The sequence below is a fragment of the Bufo gargarizans genome, chromosome 5 (assembly GCF_014858855.1).
Source record: "Bufo gargarizans isolate SCDJY-AF-19 chromosome 5, ASM1485885v1, whole genome shotgun sequence".
Taxonomy (NCBI): Eukaryota; Metazoa; Chordata; class Amphibia; order Anura; family Bufonidae; genus Bufo; species Bufo gargarizans.
The window spans coordinates 64,647,079-64,659,423 of NC_058084.1; the positions used below are offsets into that span (position 1 = coordinate 64,647,079).

The 12,345-nt window shown below is 44.0% G+C and overlaps 1 protein-coding gene across 1 annotated transcript in view; it reads left to right on the forward strand.

The window, feature by feature from the left end:
- The window catches only part of KCNB2 (potassium voltage-gated channel subfamily B member 2), a 352,283-nt gene extending 340,763 nt beyond the window's left edge, over positions 1-11,520 (forward strand). Inside the window, exon 3 of the mRNA XM_044294622.1 lies at positions 9,231-11,520. Coding sequence (XP_044150557.1) covers positions 9,231-11,351 — 2,121 coding nt within the window. The 3' untranslated portion in view covers positions 11,352-11,520. The remainder of the gene's footprint in view (positions 1-9,230) is intronic.
- The last annotated feature ends 825 nt before the right edge of the window (positions 11,521-12,345 follow it).

Genomic DNA, 12,345 nt, shown 5'->3' on the forward strand with positions numbered 1-12,345 from the left:
TATGGACGATGGGGCTGTAGGATGACGTCCATCAATCGCTGGAAGGTGGCTGGAGCACCATGTAGGCCAAAACTTGGTACTGAAATAACCCCTCGGGGGTGACAAAGGCAGTCTTCTCCTTTGCCGCCTCCGTGAGAGGCACCTGCCAATATCCTTTTGTGAGGTCGAGGACCGAGAAATAGCGAGCTTTCCCTAGCCGTTCTATGAGCTCGTCTACCCGGGGCATGGGGTAGGCATCGAATTTCGACACTTCGTTGAGCTTTCTAAAGTCATTGCAGAAGCTCAGAGTACCGTCAGGTTTTGGGATGAGGACTATGGGGCTGGCCCACTCGCTCCTTGACTCATCAATCACCCCTAACCTCAACATGGACCTTACTTCTTCTGAAATGGCCTGTCGCCGGGCCTCCTGTACACGATACGGCTTTAACCGTACCCTGACGTGGGGCTCGGTGACTATGTCATGTCGGACTACCGAAGTTCGACCAGGAAGCTCAGAGAATACGTCCCTATTTCGACTCACCAACTCTTTGGCTTCCTGAGCTTGTTTAGTCGACAGACCACCCGCTATCTTTACTGCGGAGGTGCCCTCCCGGACCTCGGGTGGAGCTGGGATCTTCCCCGCAGACAAGACAGTGCTTGGGCTGTCCCCAATGAGACACTCCCTATCTCTCCACGATTTCAGTAAATTTACATGATATACCTGTTCTGGCTTCTGCCGGCCTGGCTGGGATATCTTGTAATTCACTGGCCCTACCTTCTCTTTCACCTCGTAGGGACCTTGCCACCGTGCCAAAAACTTACTGTCAATGGTGGGGACTAGCACCAGTACCCGGTCACCCGGGTTAAATGTCCGGACCTGGGCACTCCGGTTGTATACCCGGCTCTGTGCCAGTTGGGCGGCTTCCATGTGTTCCCGGACGATTGGTAGGACTGTCTTTATACGGTCCTGCATCTTTTCTATATGCTCTATAATACTCTTGTGGGGGGTGGGCTGTTGCTCCCACGCCTCTTTTGCGATGTCCAGCAACCCTCTTGGCCGTCGACCGTATAATAGCTCGAAGGGCGAGAATCCCGTAGATGCCTGGGGCACTTCTCGCACTGCGAACAATACGTACGGCAGCAACAGGTCCCAATCCTTTCCGTCTTTGGCTACGGTTCTTTTAAGCATAGTTTTTAGGGTTTTGTTAAAGCGTTCCACTAGTCCGTCGGTCTGAGGATGGTATACGGACGTGTGCAACCGTTTAACCCCTAAAAGCTTGCAGAGCTCCCTCGTCACCTTAGACATGAAGGGCGTCCCCTGGTCGGTCAGGATCTCTTTTGGAATCCCCACCCTTGCGAACATACCCATGAGTTCTTTAGCTATGAGCTTAGCAGAAGTATGACGTAGTGGGATCGCTTCAGGATATCTGGTGGCATAGTCTAAGACCACCAAGATATGCTGGTGCCCTCTGGCCGACTTGTTTATGGGGCCTACCAGATCCATCCCTATTCTTTCGAAGGGGACCTCGATGATGGGCATGGGTACTAGGGGACTGCGATAGTGGGGCTGGGGGCTCGTCATCTGACACACTGGACAGGATTGGCAAAACCTTTTGACCTCCTCATAAACCCCGGGCCAATAGAACCTTTGCAGAATCCGCTCTTGTTTTTTTTTTACGCCCAAATGTCCTCCCAGCACGTGGGAGTGGGCCAAGTCCAGTACCACACGGCGGTATGGCTGGGGTACCACCAGCTGCTCCACTACCTCGTGCTGCACTTTGTCCACCCTATACAGCAGGTCCTGGTTAAAAGCCAGATGGGGAAACACAGAGTCGGCCCCTGGGTGCTGAGCCACCCCATTTACCACTGTCACCCCTTCCCTCGCCCGTAATAATGTCTGATCCTGGAGCTGGGCGGTCCCGAACGTGTCACGGGATACCTCCAGGTCCGGGATGGACGGGGTTCCCACGGATTCGCCTGCCAACACCTCTAGGGGAAACCTATCGGGATGACACTCTACGGGTGATGTGGTGACCCCTACAGCTGGTATCCCTGCATCGGGATCCTCGGGCACTGGGCCCGATTGTCGTCTGTCCCTAAGGGAAGGCATATTGCTCTTCCACAGAGTCCAGAACAAAGGAAAATCCCTTCCCAGTATGGCGGCATAAGGGATTTGGCGTCCCACTCCGACGACATGCTGCACCTCTTTGCCCAACACGGACATGGTAACCCTGGCAGTGGGGTACTCCCGGCGGTCCCCATGGATACAGACAATGGACAGGGTTTGCTTCTCTGGGAGTGTCTCAGACACTAAGGACTCATGCACTAGGGTCACCAGGCTCCCAGAGTCCAGCAAAGCATTAATCAGATGCCCATCGACCAAGACTTGGCACAGAGGTGGCATATCGGTGGTCGGCCTGGCATCCGCGGTACATACAGGCCGGGCAAAGAAAGAGGACCGGCGAGCGAACCCGCAATCCATGGGTTCAGGTGTTTGAGGACAGTTCGCTGCCCTATGTCCCAGGCCGTGGCAGTGCCAACATTGAATCCCCGTGGTCCCTCCCCGGTCTCTCTTCCCTGGAGTAGGACTAGCCTTCCCCCCCCTTTGTGGTTGGGTCCCTTTTTCCGGATCCCTAGCCTGAGAGGGAGCCCGACGGGATTCCTGCGCCTGCGTTGAGTCCCGCACCAAGTCCTGGGTTGCCACATACCTCTCGACAAGGCTTACTAACTGATCCAGGTTGCCGGGGTCTCCCTGACCAACCCAGCGCTGTATGGCCCTTGGCAGTGTGCGCACCAAACGATCAACCACCACCCGTTCCACCATCTGCGAGGGGCTCAATGTCTCAGGCTGCAGCCATTTTCTTACCAGGTGTAACAGGTCATAGGCCTGTCATGTCTCCGAGTAGCCTCCTCATTACTTTGCACCAAGTGTCTAATAGCCTCCTCCATCTTGTCTGGAGCCACAAAACTTGCTGGCTTAATATATGACATACAGTCCAAACAGCACCATTTTCAGCCTCACTGCCGTTTGCCCGCTGAAGCCACCAATTGTGGGGATCCGCTCTGGTAGGCAGTGGTAGCGAGTGCAGTATAGAGGCAACACAGAATGGTCTTGGTGTAAAACACGATGCTTTGTTTATTCACACGGTGCATACAAGTGAAAGACGGTGCAGTTCATAGGGAGGGTGGTCACACACAACAGCAAAATAATAGTTCAAACACAGCAAGTCCCTGCTGCAGGCTACTTGAGGCCTGTTTCAGTCACATAAAGCAAAGTCTATTTAAAGCCAGGAGTAATGTCACCTTTTTCTCCTTGGTGAAGTAAGTCCATGGGTCTTGCTTCTAGCCACAGGACACAGATCCCTCCTGGTTTCAGCTGCAGGATCCTGCACAGTCCTCCACAGGCCTCAGCACACAGCCCAGCTCACCTCCACTTCTCACTCTCACAGCCAGAGAACACAGAAGCTTCACATTGCACACCACACCCTTGTTGCTGGTCAGGTTTTTAACCCTTCCCTGCAAAACCTGGCCTGGACCGTGGGGAGACAGGCACCCGCCCGCATATCTGCCTGCTCCCAATAAGAGCCGGCCCGGATCCGCTGTGTTAACAGCATAACCGCTGCAATATGCACTTTTCTGGTTCTTAATCCACCGGTGCCAGGACCCCCGGTGGCACGTACCTGCCGTCTATTACCACCCCAGGTACTCTCCTACAATACAGACCAAAAGTTTGGACACACCTTCTCATTCAAAGAGTTTTCTTTATTTTCATGATTAGGCAAATTGTAGATTCACACTGAAGGCTTCAAAACTATGAATTAACACATGTGGAATTATATACATAACAAAAAAGTGTGAAACAACTGAAAATGTCATTTTCTAGGTTCTTCAAAGTAGCCACCTTTTGCTTTGATTACTGCTTTGCACACTCTTGGCATTCTCTTGATGAGCTTCAAGAGGTAGTCACCTGAAATGGTCTTCCAACAGTCTTGAAGGAGTTCCCAGAGATGCTTAGCACTTGTTGGCCCTTTTGCCTTCACTCTGCGGTCCAGCTCACCCCAAACCATCTCGATTGGGTTCAGGTCCGGTGACACTGGAGGCCAGGTCATCTGGCACAGCACCCCATCACTCTCCTTCATGGTCAAATAGCCCTTACACAGCCTGGAGGTGTGTTTGGGTTATTGTCCTGTTGAAAAATAAATGATGGTCCAACTAAACGAAAACCGAATGGAATAGCATGCCGCTGCAAGATGCTCTGGTAGCCATGCTGGTTCAGTATGCCTTCAATTTTGAATAAATCCCCAACAGTGTCACCAGCAAAGCACCCCTACACCATCACACCTCCCCCTCCATGCTTCGCGGTGGGAACCAGGCATGTAGAGTCCATCCGTTCACCTTTTCTGCATCGCACAAAGACACGGTGGTTGGAACCAAAGATCTCAAATTTGGACTCATCAGACCAAAGCACAGATTTCCACTGGTCTAATGTCCATTCCTTGTGTTCTTTAGCCCAAACAAGTCTCTTCTGCTTGTTGCCTGTCCTTAGTAGTGGTTTCCTAGCAGATAGTCTACCATGAAGGCCTGATTCACACAGTCTCCTCTTAATAGTTGTTCTAGAGATGTGTCTGCTGCTAGAACTCTGTGTGGCATTGACCTGGTCTCTAATCTAAGCTGCTGTTAACCTGCGATTTCTAAGGCTGGTGACTCGGATGAACTTATCCTCTGCAGCAGAGGTGACTCTTGGTCGTCTTCCTTTCCTGGGGCGGTCCGCATGTGAGCCAGTTTCTTTGTAGCGCTTGATGGTTTTTGTGACTGCACTTGGGGACACTTTCAACGTTTTCCCAATTTTTCGGACTGACTGACCTTCATTTCTTAAAGTAATGATGGCCACTCGTTTTTCTTTACTTAGCTGCTTTTTTTCTTGCCATAATACAAATTCTAACAGTCTATTCAGTAGGACTATCAGCTGTGTATCCAGCTGACTTCTCCACAACGCAACTGATGGTCCCAACCCCATTTATAAGGGAAGAAATCCAACTTATTAAACCTGACAGGGCACACCTGTGAAGTGAAAACCATTTCAGGTGACTACCTCTTGAAGCTCATCAAGAGAATGCCAAGAGTGTGCAAAGCAGTAATCAAAGCAAAAGGTGGCTACTTTGAAGAACCTAGAATGACATATTTTCAGTTGTTTCACACTTTTTTGTTATGTATATAATTCCACATGTGTTAATTCATAGTTTTAATGCCTTCAGTGTGAATCTACAATTTTCATAGTCATGAAAATAAAGAAAACTCTTTGAATGAGAAGGTGTGTCCAAACTTTTGGTCTGTACTGTGTATATATATATATATATATATATATATATATATATATATATATGTCATTTATAAAACTGGTGTAAAGTAGAACTGGCTTAGTTACCCATAGTAACCAATCAGTTTCCACCTTTCATTTTTCACAGCTTCATTGGAAAATGAAAGGAGGAATCTGATCGGTTGCTATAGGCAACAAAGCCAGTTTTCCTTTGCACTAGTTTAGATAAATCCCCCCCCCCCCTTCGCCCCTTGTACTTATATGTGTACATAGCATTGTGTGTCATCACACTGTACTAATCTGTGTGGGACAAGTGACCGCTCACTGTGCGGACTGCACACAATACTGTATTCAGAAGAGAGACCATGTAGTGAGAGTTTTCAGCAATGAGATCTATATCCTGCTTATAATGCCATGGTTCTGACTGTAGATCGCTGCACTATCAGCAGAAATATCTATTGTGTCTACAAATAATGAACTTTCTACAGAATGGAAAGTGAGAATTAGATCTGTTGATTACAGGCTATAGCATCCTATAAGACTCCCCATGTTGTGGATTGGAATGAAATCTTACTACCAAGTTACTTGGTAGTTCCAGCAGCCTATATGTAAGTGGCTGCTAGCTGTGCTGTGTAACAGGATTTGGGGGAGGGGCAGCAGAACTGTGCTGTGTAACAGGATGTGGGGGCGGGACAGCAGAGCTTGTGCTGGTGTATGTGAAATCCACAGGACCGCCCACAGATTCTCACAGGAGATGACATCACTGAGCAAAACGCAAATTAATTTTATGTGCACAAAGGTGTCCATAGCCTTTAAAGAAGTTTGTCTTTTTCCCCTTCTTCTGGATCAACATTGCAGTTTCTTTATTTTACCATATATTTTACTATATTCACTAGTGTAGATGGGCTTTACATTTAATTAAGATTCTAATGACACAGGACAGTATTTATTTTTAAAGCGCTTTCACGTTCAAAGCTTTGGCATAGAAGGCAGGATACAACTGTGAAGTTTCTATTTTTCCCTCTTCCAAACATTCTGTACTTAACACCAAGGAATCTGCTGTATTTAATTATATTTTCACAATGCTTAGTCATACTTGTGTGCATACTGCTGTTATTAAACTTTACAAATCCAGTAGACGCTATTGATCTGCCATTTATATTTTAGCACTTTTCTACTGCTGAGTTTTAAGTTTCCGCAGCAGGCGTAAGACTACAATAATACATGTAAATAATGCAATTAATCTCCGTACATGAGGTCTGTGTTTCTGCAGACTGCATATAAGCTTGATTGGTTACTGTTTTAGGATACTGCGTGTTCATTTCTTTGTATTGTTATTATAAAACCGTCAGTCTGACTATTGCTGAGTTTTACAAAATCAAGTGCACTGACACAGCAGTGGAAGGAAAAATGGCAGCAATTTACGGATATCAGTTCATGGAGTCTTTATTACTGTAGTATTTTCAATTCTAGAAATTAAAGGTGTAGCAACAACATATCTTCAGTAAAGTGTAAGAAAGTATTCCTTGTGACTGGGTTCGTGTGTTCAGGTACCGGTGTGGCCTTGAGTACTGGCAATACCAAATATAAAAAGCCACGTAAGTAAATGAATGGCGATACATGCGATTTTACCAAGATTAGCAGCACCTTTGTCTGTAAAGGGTTATCGGAGAATTTCAATTTATGGTCTAACCTTGTGATAGGCTATCAATGTATGATTGGTTGGAATTTAAGACCCAGGATCCATAATGATCAGCAGAACAAAGGACCGAGTCACAAATGACATACAAATGAGCGTGGCTGTGCCTGGTACCACAGTTCAGCTCCATTTACATCAGTAGGTATTTTAGGGGTCTGACTACCGCCAGTCAAAAAAGTGACAATGTATTCTAGGGTTTGAAACTGAAAATCCAATACTAGTATACTAGTGTTGAGCGAATCGAAGTGAAATTCGATCAAAATCTCAGGGAAAATTTGAGCATTGTGGTATTGAATAGATTTTCCCCGAAATTGTACAAAAAACACTCATCTATTTGCTCACGCTGGGCTGGCTGTCACCATCTTGATTGAAGATCTCGCACAAAATCCCGTGCACGGTGACGTATGACGTCACCACGCCAGGCAAAGTGATGCAGGCCATGCAAGACTTTTGCGCTAGATATTCAATCAAGATGGTGGCAGCCGGCCTGTCGCGAGCAAATGGATCAGGTAAGAATTTTCTTGTTTTTTATTTATTTTATTTTACACTGTTTTTACGCTGTTATAACTGTCAGATACCGCAATCAGCTTTGAACTCGGCATCTAAGGAGGACGATGACAGGGAGCGGCGCAATCACTGTCATTGCGCCTACTACTTACAAAGAAATGCTCTTTGTGACGAAGTCATTTGTCACCAAGAAAAAAAAAAACATTTAATTCGGCAAAGCAGCTGAATCAAATTTTTGAATACTTCACTCATCTCTATCCAATACAAACTCTTTATAAACAGTTAGGGTATGGCCAGCCAGGGCGGATTTTGCAGTAGATTCCACAATATGCATTGCAAGGGGTAAAATCCGTAGTGGAAATCTACAGCATGCTGCAGAGTTTAAATCCTCACCGAAGATCAATTTCTAATGCACATTGGATGATATCAGTTTAGCTCTCGTCCGCTTTGCTGCTACTGTAAGACGCTGTGAATTTTCCAGTCGTAAATCCACAGAAAATCTGCAGCAGTTATTCCTGGAAATATGAACTCACCTTGTCGGCATATTACAGTATACTTCACAGAAAATATAATACTGCTGCTCTTTTTTTTTTATTTAGCAGGTGCATGCCAGCATAATTAAAGATCCATTTCTGTTACCAGCCTCTGCACTTTGAGTTGCGTATATTATGCTACTTTTCAGGATGCTGCTGCTAATATAATGAAGTAATAGCTGGATATCTGGTTTGGCCAGCGATTTCCCATATTGAAAATGATGATGATTTGATTATGGGGTCTAGCGGCTGCAGGGAAATCAATGGGTCATCCATGTGATCAACAAACTGTAATGGCATGTTTAAAAATTGTAATTTAAAGAGGGTCTGTCACCTTTCCTGACATGTCAGTTTTAGAAACTACTTGCATTTCTCATGTAATAAAAGTTCTGGAGCATCTATTCTTATGACTCTATTTTGTGACATTCCTGTATTATTCCTGCTAGAAGTTTACAAATACATTGCCTGAAGTCTGCAGTAAAGGTACTGCTGGGTGTTACCAGTAGTGGGTGTGTCTGACTCTATCCAAGCAGTGCTGATGGTGTCAGACTGTACAGGAACACACCCTCAACTGGTAACACCCATCTGTACCTTTACTACAAGCGGCTGAAAATTCATTCATAACTTCTAGTAGAAATAATAGAGTCATAAGAATTGATGCTTCAGAATTGTTATTAAATGGGGAATGCAAGTCGTTACTAAAACAGACATGTCATCTTTAAGATGTCATTTTCTTGTTAGAAGATGGCTAACTTTATATATGCCATTGCCAAATCACAGGTGTCCCCATTAAACCCTCTCCCCATCCGCCAGCCAGCCAATAACTTTATACATGCCATTGCCAAATCATATATGCCCCCATTAACCCCTCTCCCCCCCCCCCCCCGCCAATAACTTTATACATGCCATTGCCAAATCACTTGTGCCACCATTAACCCCTCCCCCACGCCAATAACTTTATACATGCCATTACCAAATCATAGGTGCCCCCATTAACCCCTCTTCCCCCCGTCAATAACTTTATACATGCCATTGCCAAATCACAGTTGTCCCCATTTCCCCATGGAAACTGCATCGAGGATTTTTTTTTATCGTTTTAGCTCTAGTTGACTGTATTTCAAGTTATTTTCTATATTAAGGATTTATATTTTGTGATCACCAATATTAAATCATTTCTTTTAATCTTGTCTTTCAGATTTTGGCGATTATATCAATTCTGTTTATTGTGCTTTCGACCATTGCATTATCTCTGAACACACTACCTGATCTGCAAGAACCGGATGAATTTGGGCAGCCAAATGACAACCCTCAGTTGGCACATGTGGAAGCCGTCTGCATTGCTTGGTTTACAATGGAATATCTACTAAGATTTCTTTCTTCACCCAACAAGTGGAAGTTTTTTAAAGGCCCACTGAACATAATTGATTTATTAGCCATTTTGCCATATTATGTGACAATTTTCCTTACAGAATCCAACAAGAGTGTTCTTCAGTTTCAAAATGTCCGTCGAGTGGTTCAAATTTTCAGAATCATGAGGATTTTACGTATCCTTAAGCTTGCCAGACATTCAACAGGTCTCCAATCACTAGGATTTACACTCAGGAGAAGTTACAATGAACTAGGACTACTGATATTATTTTTAGCTATGGGAATAATGATATTTTCTAGCTTGGTGTTTTTTGCGGAGAAAGATGAAGATGCTACTAAATTCACAAGTATACCTGCCTCATTTTGGTGGGCAACCATAACTATGACCACAGTTGGGTATGGAGACATTTATCCTAAGACATTACTTGGCAAAATAGTTGGAGGTCTTTGTTGCATTGCTGGTGTATTAGTGATTGCATTGCCTATTCCAATCATTGTAAACAATTTCTCCGAATTTTACAAAGAGCAGAAAAGGCAAGAGAAAGCAATAAAGAGGAGAGAAGCACTTGAAAGAGCGAAGAGAAATGGTAGCATTGTGTCTATGAATCTGAAAGATGCATTTGCTCGCAGCATGGAGCTCATCGATATTGTTGTAGATAAGTCTGCCGACGAATCTAATAAAGTAGAGAACACTAATGATAATCATTTGTCTCCTAGCCGATGGAAATGGACGAGGAGGACAATGTCTGAGACAAGTTCAAATAAATCATTCGACAATAAATATCAGGAGGTCAGTCAACATGACTCCCAAGAACTATTAAACAATTCTTCTTCCAGCCCACAACATCTCAGTGCACAGAAACTAGAGGAGCTGTACAACGAGATCACAAAAGCACAATCACATCCTAGTGTTAACTCTGCCTATCATGAGCAGTCAATCATTCCACCTGCATATGAAGAGGAAATAGAAATGGAAGATGTTTCAGCGAGGAGAAACCAGTTATCAGTTGCTCCAAAAGATATAATAACTGACATGAGAAGTGTCTCAAGCATTGACAGCTTTGCCAGTTGTGCAACAGACTTTACTGAAGCTGAAAGATCTCCTCTTACACCATTTCCAGGAAGTAACCTTGAAATGAGGTTCCCTTCATACACTGTTCCTCAAGAAGGTGGCAGAGAGGTTAAAATGTCTCAGTTCCAACCACGTACAAAATACCCAGGTTTTGCTCCCAAAGATGTCACTTTTGAATATAAATTATCAGACCCATCTGCTAGGAATGAATGTGGAACCCCAAAGATACTTCTACAGGAACAAATGGGTACTGAGCGAGAAGATAGCCAGAGTTCCACAAAACTGAATAATCCACTTAGGTCTAGATCTTTGAAAGTTAATTTCAAACAGGGCAGTTCTCTCCAAAATCCAGCAAATATCACTAGCTCATTGCCAGCTAAGACAATAGAACACCCCCTATACACTCATCTTCAGCTAAGCACACTTTTTCTGCAAGACTATTCACCCTCAGCGCAACCAACTCAGACAGAAACTGAGAGGCCAGGTGTATTTTCACATTCTACAACATCACCTTCTCGAAATCCAAAGCTTGTTTCACTCTCTTCCAAGAAGAGAAGCAGCTTTACAGAAATAGATACGGAAGACGATGACTTCATGCAGGTATGTGGTTCAGAGAATGATACTCAGGAGGACATCAAAACTAACTGCATTGAGGAAAAGAATGATGGCAACAATGCCACAGCAGAAACTGATGTACTCTCCTTGCAGAAAACAATCAATCAAAATTGTACTCAGGACATTTACTTGGCAGGAGAGGACATTAAACAGGACAGTAATCAGGAGGAAAGCAAAGTGGAAAATCATTTATTTGCCCCAGAAATCCCCTCAGACACTGGTGAAACAGGTTATTGTCAGACACGCGAGACCAGCATGTGACTAGTTGCAAGAGCAATAAGGACTTTTTTTTTAAAAAGCACTAAGGTTGGTAAAGCCTATGAACTCAAAAGGAAAAGCCTCAAAGACATCCATAAACTATTAATTTTGCATGGCATGAAGAATTGCTTAGTAAAATAGTTCAGGAACTACCTTTTGTAACAAAACATATAATGACTCAGCGGCACAGTGTAATAATGAAAGCCCTTCTGAAGAGCCAGTGTATTGCATATCCTGACATTCTTGATCCTTTAATCCATTATTGTAGATGTGTTTCTGAGACATTTAAAAGCAGAGTACAGTTTGTTCAGGAAAGGATTATGGGTCAAAGATGGAAATGAAGTACTGTGAGCTTTAAGAAAGCCTATATGTGTACATATGTTAGCTAGGACGTCTGAATAGAACCAAGGTACATAGAGCAAACCCATTATTCTGGGACACAGGTATAGTACTTCCTTCACAGTGTACTCTTTGGAGGACTTGTACAGACTTACATTATGTTGCAGAATTGCAACTTTGTCGTTAGCTGCTCCAGTGATACCAAGGTGAGAATTACAACATGGCTACTGTGTTAGAAAACTCACCCAAACTGGAATTGTTATGCAACTGAAGTAAATGCTTTCTGTTCAGAGATCATTGTTGGTTTAAATTAAGAGAATATTTTTTATTTTTTGTGCTATAAACCACTGCAGATTTTGCTGTGCATAAGATTGTTTTTGCATTTCTTATTTAAAAAAATATATAAAATAAAGAAAAAAAAAAAAACATCAGGCAAGATTTAACAACCACAATTGCAAGTGTGAAGACTGATATTTAATGTGTTAACTTGCCAAAAATGTTATTAATATTGTCCCAATGTTGAGTACAAAAGTACAGTTATTGATCGCCACGTAAATAGTGCCAATTGCCATGAAATAGTTCATTTTGCAAAACACTTGCAATATACTTGTTGGATATTATCGTGTGTATCACCTTGCAGTCTCTATTTTTCTGCTGT